At 39.9% G+C, this 22,434-nt stretch overlaps 1 protein-coding gene and 1 long non-coding RNA gene across 2 annotated transcripts in view; one reads left to right on the forward strand and one right to left on the reverse strand.

Annotated features, from left to right (window-relative positions):
- Positions 1-2,721: 2,721 nt before the first annotated feature.
- adam10a (ADAM metallopeptidase domain 10a) overlaps positions 2,722-22,434 on the reverse strand; it is a 75,279-nt gene continuing 55,566 nt past the window's right edge. The window contains exons 5-16 of the mRNA XM_027137104.2: positions 18,599-18,699; positions 17,156-17,323; positions 15,225-15,317; positions 13,971-14,154; positions 12,236-12,399; positions 11,268-11,451; positions 10,604-10,754; positions 8,918-9,101; positions 8,613-8,721; positions 6,792-7,012; positions 6,523-6,649; positions 2,722-5,159 (exon numbers count right to left, since the gene is read on the reverse strand). Coding sequence (XP_026992905.1) covers positions 5,050-5,159; positions 6,523-6,649; positions 6,792-7,012; positions 8,613-8,721; positions 8,918-9,101; positions 10,604-10,754; positions 11,268-11,451; positions 12,236-12,399; positions 13,971-14,154; positions 15,225-15,317; positions 17,156-17,323; positions 18,599-18,699 — 1,796 coding nt within the window. The 3' untranslated portion in view covers positions 2,722-5,049. The remainder of the gene's footprint in view (positions 5,160-6,522; positions 6,650-6,791; positions 7,013-8,612; positions 8,722-8,917; positions 9,102-10,603; positions 10,755-11,267; positions 11,452-12,235; positions 12,400-13,970; positions 14,155-15,224; positions 15,318-17,155; positions 17,324-18,598; positions 18,700-22,434) is intronic.
- LOC125145435 overlaps positions 13,220-22,434 on the forward strand; it is a 31,916-nt gene continuing 22,701 nt past the window's right edge. The window contains exon 1 of the long non-coding RNA XR_007143916.1: positions 13,220-13,966. This is a non-coding gene — a long non-coding RNA (uncharacterized LOC125145435). The remainder of the gene's footprint in view (positions 13,967-22,434) is intronic.

Below are 22,434 nucleotides of genomic sequence, written 5' to 3' on the forward strand. Positions count from 1 at the left end.
TTCAAATGTATTTGAAACCTTTATAATGTATTACAAACATTTCGATGCCATCCAGTCCGTTAATGGATTTCTATCCAGTCTTTCTTATTGGAAAGCTAGCTGTTTCTGGCATTTCATTTTTGGCTTCATTGATGTCACTAGTTAATAGTGTGATGTTGGTGAGTGTAGGGTTGTAGGCATAGATGCTGAGCTATCGCTAAGGGTCAGGTGATCTAATAGACTACAGATACGGATGAGCAGGTTAATGAGTGGTATTTTGATTAGTATATAGTATAAACATAGCCCTTGAGATATGGCTGAAGATTGATGTATTTGTTTATCTACAAGGTGAGTCTGTTTTGCTAAGTATTTGTGTAAAATAAAGTTCCATTAAACTGATTATTCAACAAATGCAAACCATATTTGGAGGAAAGGCTGGTCTATGGATTAACTTAAAAACGACATCAGTCGTAATCCTCTGGGATTTAACTGAGCAGATAAATCAATAAGCACAAAGCATTACATTAACTTACCTATTCAGGATCCGATATCTACAAAAACCAGCTATAATTATTTTTAATATAAGGTTGAGATATTTGGAAGACATAATGGCTTAGTGGTTTTAAAAAAAGGGGGGGGGGCAAAAGGCAAGGAATACCCAGTCCATCACAGGGCACACAGGACAAGCAGGAGGTGCAAAGCAAACATGTCCCCCTGTAGCTGCATATCTAAATCAAGGAATATCAAAACTAGAAGTAAACGTAATGTCAGTTGAAAGGAATGATTGCAGAGATAGTTTGAGGTACAGAACAATATAGCAGCTAGGAACACCATTCCTTCCCTCAATGACTAGGTACTGTTGTTCCTAGGTGCCTCAAGACAACCACCATCATCACCTTGCCAAAGAACTCTACAGTGTCCTACCTCCCAGCATCCCGTCGCACTCACACCCATCGTGATGAATGCTTCAAAAGGCTAGTCATGAGGCGAATCAAGACTCAGCTACCACCTTCACTTGACCCCCTGCAGTTTGCGTATCATCCAAACTGCTCCACAAATGATGCCATTGCCATGACCCTTCATCTGGCCCTCACCCACCTGGTCAATAAAGATAAATATGTACAAATGCAGTTCATAGACTTCAGCTCAGCTTTCAACAAAATCATCCCTCAGCACCTGACTGAGACGTTGAGCCTGCTGGGACTAAACACCTCCCTCTGCAACTGGATCCTGGACTTCCTGACTGGGAGACCTCAGTCAGTCTGGATCAGGAACAGCATCTCCAGCACCACCACACTGAGCACTGGGGCCCCTCAGGGCTGCGTACTCAGTCCACTGCTGTTCACCTTGCTGACTCAGACTGTGTAGCAATGCACATATCGAACCACATCAGCAAGTTCGCTCATGACATGACCGTGGCAGGTCTTATCAGTAAGAATGAGTCAGCATACAGAGAATAGGTGAAACAGCTTACTGCCTGGTATAGAGCCAACAACCTGTCTCTGAATGTTGATAACTAAATAGAGGGTTGTTGACTGCACGAGAGCACAGAGCGACCACTCTCTGCTGAACATTGACAGATCATCTCTAGAGATCGTCAAGAGCACCAAATTCCTTGGTGCTCATCTGGTGGAGGACTTCACCTGGCCACGCAACACCAGCTCCTTCAGTAAGAAAGCCCAGAAGCGTCTTTACTTGTAAGCTGAGGAAAGCCAATCTTCCTCCCCCATCCTGACCATGTTCTACAGAGGGACTATTGAGAGCATCCTGAGCAGCTGCATCTTCGTCTGGTTTGGGAACTGCATCGCCTCGGATCGCAAGACCCCTCAGCAGATAGTGAGGACATTCAAAACACACGCCAAATCAAAGCCAGCAGCATTGTGGATGACCCCACACACCCCTCACACACACTCTTCACTCTCCTGCCATCTTGGAAAAGGTAGCGTAAAATTTGGGTCCTCACGACCAGACTGTGCAATAGTTTCTTCTCTCCAGGCATCAGGCACCTCAACAAACAGAACTGAACTATACCAAACACACACACACACCCAACTGTGTGAACTACACTGGACTGTAATTCATTTCAATTCAATTTATTTGTATAGCGCTTTTAACAATTCACATTGTCTCAAAGCAGCTTTACAGATGTATAGAAACAGAAGGGGAAAAAATGAATAATAATAAAAATAAACATAAGAGTAAAAATATCTAAATAAATACATACATACGTTTAAATTTTAAAATTAATTAAAAAATATTCATTTAAAATTTAAAATACTATATATCTCTAACATCTATCCCTGATGAGCAAGCCGGAAGTGAAGATGGCAAGGAAAAACTCCCTGAGATGATATGAGTAAGAAATCTTGAGAGGAACCAGGCTCAGAAGAGAACCCATCCTCATTTGGGTCACATTGGACAGTAAATAATGTAAATGTAAATAATGTCTTATATTTGTAAATGTAAATAATGCAACTGAGAGCTCCTGAGAAACTAATGGGTCAGCACAAACTCTGAGTTCACCACAGACCCAACAATAATTCTTTCCTGATAAATACCAGACCATACAGCTGACTGACACAACATTGGTTCAACGGAATGTAAGTTTGCTTTTACTCTATACTGTGGATCTTAGATGCCCTATAAACAACAGTTTGTAAAGTGCTATTTAGAGCAAATGTCATCAGAAATAAAAGTACCCGCTGTTAACACACAGCGGTGTAAAGAATCGGTGCGCTGTAATGTTTTTCCAAGTCTGTTTTTATTAATGTGAATAAACTGTGTGTTGAGAAATTGACCAAATTCTTTATTTGTATTAATACATTTTCAAGTACTTCAAAAAAAAAAAATTACATATCTTTGCACAATACTTTTTGCATTTTTATTAAAAAGTTTTGAAATTGCACGCAAACGAAAGGAAAAAAGGTGAAAGAAATTCTGAATAATGAAAAAGAAAAATGAAAGGGTGCTGTATAAAGCACAGCGGTCATTAAAATCAAACAGCAGTATTAGACATATTTCCCCATCTTCAAACTCCACACATTTTACATCTATAATCAGTGCACATTCTTCTTACACCTTTAAAGCAAGACCTGAAAAAAGCATTTGAATTAAAAGTGCTGCCCCGAATACCCCCAAGACATAGAACTTTACCACAGAAAAACAAGAATGAATCGGAAAACTCTGAGCCTCTATATTCAAAGCTAAACACTACCACCAACCACTGTTTCGGCAACACTTGAGTAGAATAAGGGCATACTTCACTTTCCTAATAAACAATTATTTCCGAATAGACGACATGGCCTGTCCACTAATAAACCATTCCATAAGGGAGGAAATTGGTGGGCAGTAGATTTGCAAGTGACGACTATACACTGCTACAATGCTCTTTTCAACAGTGCTCTAAACCATTACAATCTCTGTAAACAGCTGACAAATGCATCATATGGGCCAAATTCCATAAAGGAAAGTCTTTCATTGGATATTGGATCTTGCATTTTGTTTTAAATCCATAATGCAAAGTTGTATTGTAGACAGAATAAAATGTGTCATTATTTTGGTACGCAAGATCTGCATCAGCAAAAAAGAAAATGCTGAATATTAAACAAAAGAGCTAAATTAGCGCAGCTTTAATTACTGCCTGAAAGTCCAACCTCTCTGAGATGAGTAATTTCTGCTCGAATAAGTGCCTCGGAAAATCAACACAGCAGATGAGTATTTGATCCGATAGAAGGCTGGCACAAATTTGTCCTGCTGCTCATCAGGCACCATAGAAAGTGGTTACAGATCATCATCTGCACATGGTCTATATAATAAGATTTAGATGCCATTACTTTTTAACAAGGAGAAAATACAGTTCCATTATTAACATGTGGTTTGCAGGTCCTGCTTGGTTTATTTCCTGAATATAATTTCTGTATTCGCTTTGATATGGAAAGTGGTTATGTAGAAGCCACAACATGAACTATATGTTCCTCTAGTTTCCTCCTAAAGTCTCCCATCAGCTCTCTGTATTAATAGCTGTTCTCAGATCAATAGCTGTTACGAATAGCTGATAGGTTCAACACTCCATATGACATGGGGAAGAAAAAAAAAAAATACACAAACCACACACTTCTCACAATCTTTCACAGCTGAATGTATGTGAAATAAGGCCATTCACCAAAAGGTAAAACAATCACAAGTCTAATTTTATCTCTTGCTCCTTTACTGAGGAATTTTCAATTCCACAAATCTAATCTATTCAGCAACTCTTCATCTGCAAGCAGTGCATGAGACAACAGGAATACTCAGTCTCAGTCTTTGTCAGCGTAAAAATAAACGATTAAAAAAAGCCCCACATCCCCAAGAATCATCAGGCATTTGACATTCACCTCTCTGACACACAATGATTTAGGCTTATTAATTTGTCCTGAGTGTCAGTCAAAACAGTAAATATCTTGTATTCATCAGAAGAAAAACACAATCAGAAGACGCAAAAAAAGGGGAAAAAAAGCACTTGTGAAAAACTGTACAACTGATAAGAAAGAAAGAAAGAAAGAAAGAGTGATCTTTAAAAAAGCTTGCATTTCAGATACTTTCACTCTCCATTTTAATCACATTGGCAACAGAGTCTATGCAGAAGGAGCTGTTGCTCAAACAGCGTTGCCTTGTAGAACCTCTGCATTTCCCCATCATGTCATTCTGAGCAGGATGGCAGTGTTGGAAGGAAAATATAGGGGGGGGGGGGGGGAGAGAATTACATGTGGAGAGAGACAAGGACCTTGAAGCACTCTGCTTAGAGAGAGATGGAAGAGAAAATTAGGGGTGAAAACCAAAAAAAATAAAATGATATCCTTATAAGTACACAAAGCAGTGATTCTCTCTTTTTCCTCATCTGGTCTTTCTTCAGTGTGAGATCAGCATCACTGCTTTGTGGAGCAGTTCTATTGAAGTTTGCTGTGGGGAATCTGTTTCCTTTTGTAAGCTCTGTAAGTCTGTAGATGGGGTTAACTGATTGGTTCAGTAACTCTTTGGAGTAAAGTGTTTCCTGTTGTAGGCACTAGGAAGAACCAAGGCAGATTGAGGAGCTCAGCGGCGCATCTGGCCCATCTGATAGTTCTCTCTGGGCTGGCGGTTATGTGCACGCTGTGGCTGAGGCTGAGAACTTTGAGCCTGAGCTCTCCTCCTCTTCAGTGTACCTAAAGACAGAGAGGTGGAGGAGAGGAAAGACATGTTTGAGCAATGAACTGGTACTGAGCTACAGAGTCATAGACTCCAGCAGACATACGCCTGTACTTACTCTTGCACGCACGCATACACACATACACACACACGGCCAAACACATACTCCCTCACATTCTCCCTCACATACTCAAAACACTTAATCCGCACATATGTGACAAACAGAGTCTTACTTTGTGACTCGGTACAACAGTAGATTTCTTTTTCATGACAATAAGAATACACATACGGGGTGAATAAAACAGAACAATGTAGAAAGACGAGCCAAAGGGACAGAATGTGAAAAGAGCACGAGGAAATGAGAAAAACGGGTAGAGGAGAGACAGAAACATAAAGAGAGAGAGAGAGAGAGAGAGAGAGAGAGAGAGAGAGAGAGAGAGAGAGAGAGAGAGAGAGAGAGAGAGAGAGAGAAAGGGACCTCTTTAGAAAGAAAAAGGCAGTGCCCAAAAGATAGATACCGTGACGGTAAAAGAAGTGCGAGAGAAAAGGGAGAGATAAAAGAAAAGAGAGTATATGAAGGAGAGAGAAACAAAGCATAGAGGGAAATGAGATAAAGGGGAATAAAGGTAGGAAAGATGAGAGGGCATAAAAAATTCCTTATTGAGTTGATATCTCTTGTGTTACAACGTGGGGCTAAGACTCTAAAGTGCCCTTCAGTTTTCATACAAATGGATGCGGAAGTGAAGGTGAGCAGGTTGCTGTGTCTGTAAGAGCTGGAGTATTACTGGCAGGGTTAGAGCAGGTACAAACAAAAGTCATTTTCAATTATTCACTTCAGTTGTCTTGCCAGTTTTTATTGCACCAGGGCATAGAGCTGTTCTGGGCTGCAGGACGACTTGGCTCTTATTTATTAGAGAAGTCATTTCAGGCCAAAAGCTGATGCCTTCAATACAGTTTATGCAGAGCTGAAAAGTTTATTACTGTGCCATATATTTAAAGTGAGAGTGAGTTTCTATATGAATATTAATGAGAATTCCTTTGATATGGTGTTCTATAGAGAAGGTAGGAGACACTCAACCAAGTAAAGGTTATAGAGTTAGTAAAGGAGAAAATAAGCTGACCTTAAGTGTGGTGGGATGGGTCAGTTGGGCAGTTAAATGGAGTGTGTTACCTGGTATTGGTTTGGGAGGGGCAGTTAAATGGAGTGTGTTAACTGGTATTGGTTTGGGAGGGGCAGTTTAATGGAGTGTGTTATCTGGCATTGGTTTGGGAGGGGCAGTTTAATGGAGTGTGTTACCTGGTATTGGTTTGGGAGGGGCAGTTAAATGGAGTGTGTTACCTGGTATTGATTTGTAAGGGACAGTTTGGTGAGTGTATTACCTGGCAGTGGCTTTGGTGGGGGTAGTTTGGGGTTGCTGCTTGGCGTGTGAACACTGCAGATCTTAATGAACCCAGCCATTAACATGATGAGAGCAATACCCATCAACAGCACAGCCCACCAATAAGCCTGTAACATATACACACACATTAGACATTCCTACAAAATAAACCGTGTCTCACAACAACAAAGAACCCTTTCCTGTGTTGTTGAGAACCACACTGTTAAAGAGTCTAACTGTAGAGTTAACTGTATATAAAACTGTACTTACCACAATCCACTCAGCAATGCTCTCGTAAAGCTCAGGGTTAAAGATAGCCTTCTTGAGTCTGGCCAGTGGCCCGTCAGCGTCGACCAGCCTACATTTCATAAACACGTCGCAGTAGCCTTTAAAGTCATTACAAGGAGATCCAGGCTGCAGGGTGCGAACCTTCTTTTTGAAGAACTCATCCCATACATCAGAGGCTGTACTTTTGCACGTGTTGGGCTGATCTGTGAACAATGAGGCACAGGTTCACATGTAAACACACAGTAATTTAAAAAAATCATGGACATTTCAGATTTGCTTGAATGGTGGTAATGTGCCACATTATAATCTACCAGCTAAGTCCTGGTCTAAGTCTAAGTCTGATTCTTGTCAAAGAATTTTAAAGATGCCGTGCCACACATTTCATTACTTTTGTGGTAATGTCTGACGTTTACCATGGACTCTGTAAAAAAATTTTTGTGGAAAAAATGCCTTGGTTACCTTGTTTCAAGCCATTCTAGTGTGGTATAGAAAGCCTGCAGGAAGACTCAGCTCGATTTGCACCAGTTCTCATTAATATTCAATGAGCTATGCTGCTTGGCTTGGCTAAGATATGAGAGCATGACTATTCATTCACCCAGTGCAATAAGTAGCCTAGGATAGAGGAACTTTGTTTACAATCACCTGGAATTGCAGCAGAATGGCTTCTTCAGGTATATTGCCATATATATATATATATATATGACCCTGAATCTGAAGAGGAGACAGAAGCACCAGAAGAACCACAACCAGCTCGTTTAGCCATGGATGTATCTGGATGGTAATTTAACTAAGTGAACCATCAAGCATTTTGAAACGTAATAAAATGTATTCGTGGCAATTGTCTTCTGACATTATCACTTTTAAAACCATTACACCATTGGCTAGTGGCCAAATGTGTGTAGATGACAAAAAGGGGCGATGCCTGCATTTTCTTCAGAGTGCTGCTGGATAAAGTTTCATTCACATGAATGGGCCTTCTGAGGTCTGTTAAATCTATATAATTAGGCTATATAATAACCACAGTGAATGGCAACGGATTTTGTGCTTTTAATTCACGTCTTTCATATCATTCTGCGAGAGATCCGTTCGATTATTTCAATATAATTCCACTGAAGGTGAAAGTCAGCTAAGACGTTGCCTCACAAATACCCGTGGACAATACCCCTATTATTACCGATTTACAATGATCCCTTACATGAGCAGCTGAATTTATACCAATATATTAGCCTAATAAGTTTTGGCTCGCAAAAAACCTGACCATTGACGTTCAGCCATCCTTGATGTATAGGAAACTCACTACACAAATGCTGTGGGCACGGTCTCAAGTGGGAGAGCTCATGAATAGTAATGAGCTCCATCATTTCTACATCACTCTGAGCAGCTTTTCTAACTGACCTGATTTCTCCGCATATTTCTTTTAAGTGGCTAGAACTGACAGGGGAGGTAGCAGTTCATTTTCACATTCCCGACACAACACAAACACATATGGACCTAACACATATCAAAAAATACAAGTAAAAACGGTTTTGTGGGGAAGGGCACCTTTAAAGCCCTATCGGTTTTTTTTGTTCTTTTATTTTGGTTCCTCGTTTTTGAAGTATTGTCATTGTTCACATTTTAATTTCAGTTAAATGTTTATATATAGTTATATAATTACTATATAAGGTTAATAAATCAAATGTATAAATGTATATAAATAATGATTAATTATGATGATGATCTGTAATTTTCCATATACTATATGCGTGTACATATGCGTGTAAACAACACAGCAGCAGAGCTGGACAACATTGCAGCACTCACTTTTCTGCATGCAGCAAACATGGCATAACTCGGTCTCATCTTTCCCATCTTCACTGGCACATGTGCAGACCTCCAGCTTAAAACGCTCACAAATAGAGCCAGTGCAGGCCTGAGAGGGGAGGGAGCAGGAAAAGAGAAGAAACAGACACAGTGGATTTGATGTAAGTGCATGAGGCCAAAAAAAAAAAACATTTGCATTTAGTCTGACATTCAGGTTCATATTAGCAGCCAAATTTGACTTCCACTAAGGAATAAAAACATTCAACCCATCACAAAGCATAAGAATATAGAAAGTCAGTAGATACCCCATTAATGCAGACTTGAGTGTCTCCATTGCATGCTGTTAAGTTTTCCTTTGGTGTAGAGATGGGACACTGTGCTGTGGTACCACTGCACATGCCCTGATACGAGCAATCAGACTCGGTCCTGCACTTCTCATCACGGCCCTTAAAATCGCACTGTGCTGTACAGCACGGGCCCTGACTGGGACTGTAATCGAAGAGGAACACAGAGAGAATGACTGATTAAATCAATGTATACAAGTAATAAATGTAGTATAAAGTAATCAATAAATGATGAGATTTCATCACTCAACACACAGATATGTTATGTTAAAGGCTACTCGACCACTACAGTCGAACACTAGCCCTGACATTCAACTATGATACATCTACATATCAGAAGAGATCCTGATCTCAAGGAATAGGACACACTTTTAACATAATGCACAATAGAATACAGGCGCATATACAGAGCATATGTCCACCTGACCCTCAATGGACTGAAGACTAATGGATGGATGGCTGGATAGATGGATAGATGGATGGATAGATGGATGGATGGATGGATGGATGAATGAATAAATAAATAAATAAATGAATGAATGAATGAATGAATGAATGAATGAATGATTGGATGAAGATAAATCAGTGAATAAACCAAGGAAAATCTAAGGTATGTTCAGAAGTCAAGAATTTCACAGCCATGCAATACGGTGCCTGCATAATCCTTTAAGCACATCCTAAATCTACATCAGAACACAACAATGTTAACAAGGCAGGATTAAGCCAATATCTATGAATCTATTTTTAAAAAATGAAATAAAAAAAGAAATAAAAAATACGAGCAATCTTATTCTGTAACCACCTAAAGAACAGCAGACTCCCACAATCTCCCCAGAGAGTCAAGACTAGATCACAGCAACAAAGTCAATCAGAACCAAACCAATTATATCACAAATAAAACAACACCACATCACGTATTGGTAAACAGATGGAATCTGAGAGAACCCAATGCTATTTGGCCATTATAAGACCGTATACTGTGAGAGAATAAGCGAGCATAGTGACAGCACACTGACAAAGTACACACTTAGTCAGCACCAGCTGGGTATAAAGACCAGCAGGCACAGATAATCTGGGCTGCCTTAAAAAAAGCAACTGACTTCTGCACCACAGACATTATCATAGAATGAATTCTATAAATAATAATAAATCTTTATATTACTCAAATAAATTCCAACACTTGTCTGTATTAGCATTTGGCACAAGCACTTACGTAATAGTAAAGAATTTGCAAAGATTAAATCACAGCAACAAATAAATACCTGGATTAAATGTTCTGTTAAAGTTTAGTCAAAGGTCCAAAGAGGATATATTACACAGAAATGCGAGTTTTACGATCCCCTTCTGTGTTTAGGAAGCAATTTGAGTGCATACACATTTTCACTGTCGAGTACATTCCTACTCGTGTCCCTTGCCAATATGAATGCATTTAACTAGGTATAATAACTTAACTTACTAAGTCGATTTAACTAAGTATCTTATCATAAATTTGAGTTGATTATGTTATGAACGTATCTTACTTGATTATAAGCATCCACAACATGGTGCTCGGTAAAAAAACACCGCCTCATGCAGTTAGTTAGAAGATTTTATGAGCTCATAAACATTCATGAAAGCTACAGTGGTCGGTCCAGCCTCAGCACATACCTGCACTTGGCCCCAGGCTTCAGTGTGCACTTCTTGCCATCTGGCTCATTGGCACTGTAGCAGCAAGTGTCTTTACACTGATCACTGTATCCACAATCACACTGTTCTCCAGCCTCCACCATACCATTGCCACAGATGGGCTGCCCAGACTCTGAGGAGAAGGGGAAATTTAAAGAGACCATTCTCAGTAAAGCTGTGAAACTGACAAGGTAGTCACACAATATTCACAAAATTACTAAAAGAAGCTGTTTAAATCATTAAAAAAACAGTGTGAACTTATACAGTTTAAAATATTTGAAGGCCCAATGCAATCAGGTGTCAATCAGCTCAGACATGTTTGAAGATTGTGATCCAATTTAATGTCCAAATCACTTCAAGTACAGTAACTCCTCCTACATGGCGTTGCGTATTTCCTTCCTGTTTCAGCGCTGCAACTTCTTATTGTACGCCAGCGTGTCATATTACATCAGAAACCACATTAGTAAGTCTAAGACAGTGCGGGAGCCAAAAGAGTCGAGTTAAATGTACTAATATTTAACATGGATATAGCTGCATGATGCTACACTAGTACATTTATTACTGCACACACCAAACATGTCTGATTGACAGAATTAGAGATTAAGAGGACTTAAAATGACACAGGCTATGTACAGAAAGGTCTTACCGACAAAACACTGTTGTCTCTTCTTATCCAACACCTGGCTGATGTTGCGGATGCTGCAGATGGAGAATTTGTTGTTGTTTAACTTGTCTCCAGACGTGGCTCTGGCATACATGATGTAGTTGCCTCGCTCCTTCATGTCAGAAACCTTCGACTCTCCAGGAGTACACTCACTGCCTGAGTCATGCTGCCCAAGGGAGAGGAGGAAAGTATTAAAGAAGTAGTAGTAGTTACCTCAAGAACAAAAGCAAAATGTTAAAACAAATTTGGACTGTGACCTTTTGTGTCTAGTAGGCAAATAACTGTAACAGATGCTTGTGATTAGCCTTAGTTTTTTCATTTTAATGCTGTACGGATCATACATTTTATGAATCTATATTCAAAGGGTACCGATTTTTTTTTTTTTAAGAATTTACACAAAACTTTTACACATTTGTCACAGTCTATAAAGTGTAAAAAAAGAAATACAGGAACTTGTGACATGCTTATCTTCACAACAGTGAGCATCATAATGTGTAACAGGAAGTCAGGGTGTCATAGGGCAATGGTGCATCAAGCTACACGTGAAAAAATATTTTCTAAATTCTGCGTAAACAACACAAATTGATATGCAAAAATGTAAGAAGAAAAATCAAATCTCATTTAAATTGTGTACAGAGACATAATGGAAAAGAAATTCAGGGAAATAGCAGATATTGTAGGTGCCTCTGGTGAGTGTTCAAAGCGAGTAGGTTTTTATTTTGCGTTTAATTTGTTATATATAGTTATATAAAGTTAAATATAGCTACTACTATTTCTCTCTTGTGTGGAAAAAAAATGGAACAATGCACAGCCACAAGCAATAACAGTTTCAGTCTCCATACATCCACACAAGACAAACCTCTAGTGACATGGATTACTTGGTTGCTAGTAAATAAAGGGTCATTCAACAACCCAATGAACTTCATTTATAACCCACAGCCGCAACTCACAGGGGAGCCGAAGTTGTGTCCGACCTCATGGGCAAAGGTGATGTGGGACACTTTAGGAGGGACATGGCTGCCGTAGTTCTGAACGGTGATGATGCCAGTGTTAAGAGACTTCTTTTTGCCATCTGAGTAGAGCTTATTCTTCTCACAAATCCCACCAGAGCTTCCTGAAAAAGTGGGAAACATTTATAGTGTATGTACAGTAGTGTCCTTATGTTACAGTGATGACCAGACACCTTGATAAACCAACATACACACAGCTGACAAATTAGAGAAACAAACAATATCCATGTCCAAACTCCTCACCAGAACAGCATCAGTGTGCATAACTTACATCATCTCTATTTATTATGAAAGGGTTAACAAAAGTCTACCCTGCATACACCAGTAGCCATGGACCATCTTCAAAGACTGCAAAAATCTTCCATCGTTATAAACCCGTCTTTGTGAATGAGTGATTTAACACGCTGCACTGTCGGCATATAGACAGCGAGTCTGAGTGAACAAAGCATTTCTAGGTAGGAGCTCATTGATCAGAATGCAGTGCGGAGCCCATTAGCGGCCTAGAGTTCACTCGTGTCCATTTACTCACGGTACAGATTGCTTAAAAGTATTTTTCCTCTCTCTTCTGAGCAACAATAGCACGGATAAGCAAGGATAAGAACAGCTGTAATTAGTATGCATAGATCAGCATGGTTTTTTTGTGTGTGTGTGTTTGTTGCTAATGTGTTTGTCGACTATTTTCCGGGTAATTTCTCAGAAGTATATTAGAAGCCAAAAGAGCCTGTGGACTCATAAGAAAACACTCACACACAAATACACACGCTCATATATGTGCGCACTCACAAACACGTGTGCACAGGCACACACACGTGCACACACACGCACAAACAGGCACACACACAAATACAGAGCAGAAGTGTGACAGAGCAAGACAGAGATTTTATCGATACGAGTGCAGGTTAATAGAGGCTACTCTTGCTCCATATGGCTGAGATTACTCAACAGTATGACATGCACTACACGTGAGCTTCATCACAGCCTCCTCTTCCTCACCTCATACTCACAGAAAGATCTCATTATAGATTACCAGCCCATGCATTCTGAACAGTGACCCACAGCCAGGTACAACATCAGTGACTTGGACAGGGAGATTTAGTGCACGTTTTGGTCTGTGGTTCTGGATCTGGTGTTTAATCTTAAACCAGAAATGAGAAGATCTTCAGGCCTGTGTGCTGATTTCTGGTGGTGTTCTAGATAGTGACTGAGCTCCTCCTATGATCCTATCATATCCCACATAAGTGTGATAAGAAAGTATCATAGGTGGAGCTCAATCACTAAAAAAAATACATATATACTGTATATATAATGACATTAAATTTAAAAAATAAAATGTCACAATATTTTACAATTTTACGAGTAACTCTAACTACCTCAATAGAAATTTGCCTGTTAATTCAAATGCAGCAACACACTACGGCAAATATAATTGAACATAAATTGGCTTATTGTTAATCCATGTCTGTGATTTAACTTTATTTTACTTTTTCCACCACAGCCGTAATTGGTTTACCATGTGTTAAAAACAACAAACAATAAAAACTGATATTGTGTGACGTTCAACTCTAGTAAAATTGTGACCCAGTTCTGCTTTTACTGGTCCTGAATCAGAAGCACTGGGTGAGTATAAAAAAATAAGTGTAAGTGTGTGTGTGTGTGTGTGTGTGTGTGTGTGTACCTGATGGAGCTCCAACCCAGGCTAATCCCAGCACTCCATCATCAAAGTCTCTGTCAGTGAAGACGTAAGCCAGGCAGAATTCGTCATGGTTCTGTTCTGAATTCAGCTCCAGAAACTTCTCTACACCGATGTTGGCAAAACGGAAAGGGTTCGATTTTTCTGTCTCGTCGCTTGTGGTGTTAATCTAAGAGTGGAAGTGACAGAGAAAGGAATCACACAGGAAGGAATCAACAGCAATAATTACAACTTATACAACAAATATATTTAGTGTTTTGGATAAACACTTTCTTGAAGGATGTTTCCCTTAAGAAAATATGCCAAACAGACAGACAGACAGACAGACAGACAGAGAGGAAGTGAAACAGCAGCACCAAGATGTCGGTGGATCCGTAGGAGCCGCTGCAGTAATCCAAACTCTGACCATAGCTAATAAAAAAGCCCTTAAAAAAAATTAAATATAAACTGGACCAGATACAATGTTCTTCTCTTACATTGAAAACCCAGTTGAGGTCCATTTAGTCCGGCGGAAAGTATTTTGTAGTCTTTATTTTCCCTACATTTTATTCTACAGCAGCTCCTAAATATCAGGTGATTTCGATAATATAAGACGGTTTTGTTGAAAAGGTTTCAGCTTGTTCAATACGGTCAATCTTCATCACTTCTTTGCACCACGGCGGTTAGAGCAGAGATAAGCGACTAACTGACACAGCCCTCAGTGTGACGGTATAACAAGAAGATATTGATGGGCGGTTCATGCGTGCATTAGCGATGACAAGCAAGTACAAGAAAGTGGCAAAACAAATTACCATTGCAGAAAGCAATTACAATGATCTAAAGTAAAGGGCTTTCTGAATTAGAGCTGTGCATATGGGACTGGGATTGTGCAGGACCCGCAGAACCCGACACCAAAGTCAAAGGAGCAGACGCTTTTCTGTGTCAGGCTGGCAGAAGTAGGTGGTCAGAATAAAAGCTCACAGGATAAAGAAAGGCAAAGGAGATCAGCATTGGAGCACGAACAATGTGATCATCTTCCCATATCGATATGGTTTTATCTCATCCGTAATGCATCATTTATAACCAGCACATACCAAGCAGAAAATAATCTCTCTCTCTCTCTCTCTCTCTCTCTCACACACACATACACACACACACACACACACACACACACACACACACACACACACACACAAACACACGAGAGAGCACACTGCTGATTAAGCTAAAAGAAACAACACAAAACAAACACACACATACCCTGATCCTCTTGACCATAAAGCTGATGTTGCGGATACCCTGGAAGTCTGTGGACTGATAGATTGAATCGATGGCCTTCACGTGACTGGAGATCTGTTGGGACAAACACAATGGTCTGTATAATGTACTGTTTTAAATTAGCTTCAAAGAACACAAGCACTTAACAACATGGCCAACTTGTACGTGTTTAGAACAGCTGATTACTGTCATGTGAATAATGGACATTGCAGAGATTATGGAAGACCCATCCTAGTAATTGGGTTTGTTGGTGGGGTATTTTGTGGTTTGTGTAATGACCCCTCATTGGAGTGAAGCTTGACCTGATCTAATTCCTCTTAACTAGGCACCACTGAACCACAAAAGTCCAAGAGTTAGAGACAATTCAATGTGTTTCAGCCTGGATAAGCATTTTAATTTGTGTTGTAAAGCTTGTGGTTGAAGGTTAGAGGTTATAGGTGGTGTTGAATAAGGGGTCCAGGGTGAGAGGGAGGTCCAGCTCCACCCACTGGATTTATGGTTTGCACTGATGTTGGTTGTATTTTAGATGTTTATTTTTCCCAAGACCATCTTTGTTGCAGTGTGTGAATAATATATCTTCTTATCCAGAAGATTTTGTACAACTAAGCAGTTGAGGGTTAAGGGTCTTGGTGAAGAACAAGTGACATCTTTTGAGATTTGAACTCAGAACCAAAATTAAGTTGACCTCTAAACCAAAAATTAACCTACAACGCATTTCTCTCTCATCCTATTGACTATGTCCATTCTTCAAGAACTGTGAGCAAATATGATATGGCACCAACCACAGCTGGTAAACACTGGACATGTCAAACAGAGCTTGCCAGACCTGTTGCCATGTTAGTGCAATCTACTACCACAAGAAAACAGCTGTCTCACCCACACATAGGGGTTTCATCAAAATCTGTGCAGTAAATCTGTCATAAGCATCTGACGATAAGACTGTGTGTACTGCTATGAAGCATCAAAAGAATCTAAAGAATCTTTCTCTCCCATCAATTTGACACGCGAGTTGTTTACTCTCACATTTTCTGAATTCGGATTGAACGCATCATGAATAAAACTCTCCTGTGATGTCAGTGTGACTTTGTTTCTGCTTGTTTGCTTGGCTGGTATTTTAACCTGAAGTGACAGAGAATGTAATTGGAGAACAATCGAAATAGAATAAATATTCTAAGTGAGCAACAAAATAATCTAAAGCTGATTGGTGCATGGGCCGAATAATAACCTTCTTATTAGAATAACCTTTTTTCCTGTTTGGGATGATTCATTCATTCATTTTCTTCCGAACTTCTCGGGTCACGGGGAGCCTGTGCCTATCTCAGGCGTCATCGGGCATCAAGGCAGGATACACCCTGGACAGAGTGCCAACCCATCGCAGGGCGCACACACACACACTCTCATTCACTCACACACTACGGGCAATTTTCCAGAGATGCCAATCAACCTACCATGCATGTCTTTGGACTGGGGGAGGAAACCGGAGTACCCGGAGGAAACCCCGAGGCACGGGGAGAACATGCAAACTCCACACACAAAGGCTGAGGCGGGGATCGAACCCCCAACCCTGGAGGTGTGAGGCGAACGTGCTAACCACTAAGCCACCGTGGCCCCCTGGGATGATTCAGTTTCCTAAAAATGTTATGCTTATTGTTTGCTGTCCCTTTTATTTCGGAAAATTGTCTTAATAATAAAAACAATTCTAACATGCATGCTTAGTATCCCGGTTTATTGAATATTTTTTCTTTATAATGAGAGATTTCCTTTATTTGTTCAAACTATGATGCAATACGATGAAGGTCCAAACATCTTGGTATATTAGGCTCCATATAAATGGATGTTGCCTCACATTTTCCATAGTCTGAATCATAGCCCTGCACAGTGTAAGTGTAGGTGTGTCTCTGGCAGTGTCGTACCTGAGCGATGACAGCCTCTCTAGTACGGTAGAACTGAAAGAAGAGGTGGTCTGTTTGGATGAATAACTGGCAGGTGTTTTTCTCAGCTTGAGCAGCTCTGCGCTTCCTCAGGATCACCGGCCCGTCTGTCTTCTCCTCCTCATCCGTTGCATGCTGTCTGTTCTTTTCCTGCAGGAGGCAAAAAATAAGAATTATTATGCAGCGAATAATCAACGCAACACCTTTTCTATCCTAGCCGAAAACCCATCATTATCTGTAGCTGCCGACACATATTGTATCATTGCTAGCATTGACTTCAGGAAAAAAAAAAAACAACAACAGCTAGAATCACAAAGTCTTGAGCACAAAGTTATTCAGTTATTCATGTCTCCTGCAGCAGACAAGGTAGGCTGTAGGGTGCAAGAGACTCTCACGGTCACAAATCAAACTGTCAGATTAGTAATACAAAATCAGCCTTAAATTCTCCACAGTGCAGCATCCTCTGGTTTGTTTTGGCTGTTATTTGGTGTTTTATAGACGTTCTGCATGGACTGTATGTGGCCCAGTGGGGCAGCGTCCTCCCACATCTCAATAACATACTGCTAGGTGGACGGATGACTCTAAATCACCCCAAGCCTCTTGGAAGGAGTGTGTGAACGTCTGCATTCATGGTGCCATGCAATGTTATTTTGCCGGCATGGTAAAGTAAAAAAAAAAAAAAAACCTCACATGGAATATTGTAACATTTAACGAAGGAAAAAACATATAAAAAAAATTATGAAACAAAGAACAAAAGTCAGAAAATGAAAAACGACAAAAAGGAACAACAAACAAACAAACAAACAAACAAACAAACAAACAAATAAATAAAATAAAATCCCTGAAAAGTCCCACGCAAGAAAATGTCACAGAACAAAGACACAAATACGTTTTGCAAATAAATCAGAGGATTATTTTTTTAGGATGATATCTGCAGTTATTATGCACTGAGCCAAGGCATTTTTGATGGCTCAGTGTTATTCGAGTCAAAGCTCTGATATACAAAAGGAAAAAAAAGAAACATATGGGAGAGATTTGTTCACTCCTTTAAAAAAAATGCCGGGATGTGCTACTACACCCAGTCCGGATTACTCCCTAAACAACAACGTCAGGAGAACTTGGTCAAAACAAACCATCGCTTAAAAGCTGACAAGTAAAGACAGATGAATCTACAAAATGGTGCCTGGTGCTGTTAAAAGCTGGGAATGTGTCAGAGTAAATGAATCCTTTCTCTGTGCTCTCTAACCATATATCAGATGCAGCGGGGAAAAAGAAAAAGGCAACACATCAGTTCTGACAGAAAGACTTTCAGGAATAGAAGGGGAAAAAAATCATATTCCTGATACACTGTATTTAATTTATTCAATGATGAAAACATATGAAGTTGATGTCTGATGTCTGAACGCTGCGGAGTTGTGGACTGACCTCATCGGGAGTCTCCATAGCAGACGCCTGGAACTTCTTCATCTTCTCGAAGACAGAGTGATCCGCACAGCCTCCCTCTCGGCCGTACTTGTGAGGGTAATCTGTAGACGGAGAAAGATAAAGAAAGACAGATTAAGCACAAACGCTGCATAGTGCAGGGCCTTTTGGTCTGTTCTGAAATTGCTGGATTGCTGGATTCTTGTCCATTTTGAAAGCATTCATTCAAAATGAAAATCTGAAATGATCTTGCACTTGCATGTTGCATGTATCCCAAAAGATTTACAGCATTTACTACAAAAACAACCCAACAACAAAAGGAAGTCCCATCAGACCCATGTTGTGCATATAAAGGCTTTTCTTATTAATAAATTATTATGCATTTTGTTTTAGCTACAGTGGCTCCAGGTTGAAAATGAAACAGGAGCTTATTTAATAGCCTAATTAAAGTAACTGGTGTTTGCCTGTGTGTTGTGCTTAAGTCTGCCTTAAGCCAGGTTTCAATAAAAAAAAACAATAAAGCCATGTTAGGCGATAAAGCTCCAATAAAACACATAGTGTTAGTGCTGATTAGTAAGTATCAGAAATAAAAGTGTGCACTTCAAAGCTACACAATAACGCAGGGGTGTTCGGAGCAAATCTTTATAGAACGTTGTAGTACATTGAAGAAGCCTCATTAAACAGATCAGAGAGTTGATATGATATAAAAAGGTAAATAACTGACCTAATTGCACATTTTTGCCCAGACATAGACTGACTACTGCAATGGTTTGACGTGGTGGCTTAGTGGTTAAGGTGCTGGACTACTGAAAGGGATGGTTGTGCGTTCGAATCTTAGGTCCACCAAGCGGTCACTGCTGGGCCCCTGAGCAAGGCCCTTAATCTTCAATTGCTCAGTTGTATAAAATGAGATTAAAATGTAACATGTTTTGGATAATGGCATCTGCTAAATTCTGTAAATCTAAAAGTTTCTGTGAACTAGGACTAGTTTTTAAATCCATTGTTCACTCTAGTATTTTTCGAGTGCTTGTCTCAGTCTGTTGAAATACTTTGCAGGGTCCGAATCCAGACCTGGATCTGTCAGGTGACAACACACAACACCTAGACTAACAGAAAGACTAAGACAAAATTGCATTGTTCAGTTGCTTGTGTGAAAGCCTGGAGAAGACGTATCATCGTTGTGTCCTGTTTTGCTGCTGCCTGCCTGAGACAGGTACAGAGTTGTCCATGAACTAATGAGTGCCTGGGGACCTACAAGCTTCAACATCTCTCTCTTTCTTTCTCTCTCTCTCTTTCTCTCTGTCTCTCCTAGTGCCTCTGTCTATCCTTCCTCACTCTCTACTTCTCTCTCCATCCTGCACGGGTCAGAATTTAAAGCGTCGATGCTCTCCATTGGCCTCTGCCCTGAGGCTGCCTCAGTACACAGCCTCACCACAAACTTTTCCATCTTTACCCATAAAAAATAAAACAAATGCTGACACATGCCAGGTCAGGAGACGAGAACAAGGAGCTATTTTGGGGACATGCAACACACTTGCTGGAGGCAGAGTGTGAAGGTGACGAGTGCTAGAAAACAAAGCAGCAGAAGGTGGAGGTATGCGGTGTGTCTCTAATTACTGAGGCCGGAGCTAGAAAAGGGACGAGGCAGCGGATGTGTTAGTGACGACAGAAAACGACCTCAACATGACGGATGAAAGCAAAAGAACAAAGAGCATTGTTCAGACTCTCACTACCTCACCGTGTAATACCGAGCACTTACACACAGACAGTGCAATAAAAAAAATAGCATGTCCCTAGAAGCTTGTCCAGCATCTCACCAACACACACAAACTCAGGATTACTCATAAACCAGCCGAGTGTGTGTTAGTTTCTGCATCACATTTCTACCTGTGACAGCAGAACTTCACCTGGAGCTGAACAGTAATGTGGTTATGAGTAAAATACTCCAAAAATAAATAAATAAATAAATAAATAAATAAATAAATAAATAAATAAATAAATAAATAAATATTTGTTTGAGAATATTTTTAACACTAGGCTCTTACACATCTTCCTCTGAGCTGTACCAAGCACACATTAATCTTTACTAGAATTACAGAAAAGCCTGAATGCAAACTTTATGAAATCAAGATTAAATCCATCAAAAACTAATGTAAGTTATGTAGTTTAACATAAAATAACACCCAGTTTAAATACTGTACATAGCTGTACATCTCCATTGTATTATAGGACTGTCAGTCATCAAATCATCTGTACAGTATATATTACTCACTACTGCTGCTATATATTGTACAAAAAGCATAATATTGCACAATATTGTTATTTGCACTCCCAAACTATGTACATAACTGATCAGTCATATATTCTGTATTTAATACTCATTCTGTCTATATTGTATCTCATCGTCTTGTATAGTTTGTATAGTATAGTTTGTACAGTAATAAGCAGCCACTTAGTATTTATTTTTTCTTCAAGATGGCAGATTTTGCCAGGAAAGATTTTACTCGAGTACCAACAATTGTGGTAACAGAACTTACAGCCTTGAGTTTTAAACTCATGTTGCATGAAATGTTATAAAGAAATAAGTCCAGCCAAATAACATTACGTGCACATGATCAGGTGTTTTAGCTTGTAGGAAACCTAACTGAGCATCAGCGCTGATGTAAAGCATGGTGCTGTAGTCATGAAGCCCTTTAACTGTTACACACCACACACCGCTTTTACAACATAATCTACATAACTATGCAAAATATTACAAACACTATTTACGTCCTCGCTCCTCTTTATGCTGCACGTTTATTGTAGACTTCAGACTTGTTTACAAAGCTCTTAATGACTGACATCTTCATCACCACTGATTGTGTAAATTGTTTGAGGTTTTCTTTAAAACATCTTGTGGCTGTTCCAAGGTCACGATTAAAATTCCTGAGTGAATCACAAGTTACTGTGGTTTGGATTAAACCCATTACGCTTAAATGACAAATCATCTCACTGAATAAACATAACACTATACCACTAACTCTACTACATAAAAGTGGTTGTGACTAAAATAATGTAAAAATAAAAACAAATCAGAGACCCGAAGGTCCCTGAACCGTACTCTGAGAACGACTTTTGTGACACACTGTTACAACACACACACACACACACACACACACACACACACACACACACACACACACACACACACACACACACACACAAAACACACACAAAACACACACACGTGCGCACACAAAATTAATTACAGGTTTATCTTGTTCTTGGCAGCAAGAACCTCTGGGACAACAATCACATGACTGGATCACAGTAAAAATTCACTGACTGCCTGACTGAGATTAGATACCAATTACCAGCTCTCTCTCTCTCTCTCTCTCTCTCTCTCTCTCTCTCTCTCTCTCTCTCTCTCTCTCTCTCTCGCTGTCTCTCTTTCTCTCTCTCTCACACACACACGCTTGCACACACTCCCACGTGCACACACACACACACCTGCACACAAACACACGCATACACACATGCACGCACTCCCACGTGCACACACGCACTCCCACTTGCACACACGCACTCCCACGTGTACACATGCACACTCACACGTGCCCACAAACACACTTATACATACACATGCATATACACATATACACACACACACGTACACGCGCACGCACACATGTACACACAAGTGCGCACACACACGTGCACACCTATAAACACACGTATACACACACAGGCGCACAAAACACACTTTAATCACACAGCACAACACATCTGTCAATACGTTTTTTCTCTCTTGCACTGAGTTTATTTTTTGATTTTACGTAAACCAAACTTAACCGCATTCT

This window comes from Tachysurus fulvidraco, chromosome 1 (genome assembly GCF_022655615.1).
Source record: "Tachysurus fulvidraco isolate hzauxx_2018 chromosome 1, HZAU_PFXX_2.0, whole genome shotgun sequence".
Taxonomy (NCBI): domain Eukaryota; kingdom Metazoa; phylum Chordata; class Actinopteri; order Siluriformes; family Bagridae; genus Tachysurus; species Tachysurus fulvidraco.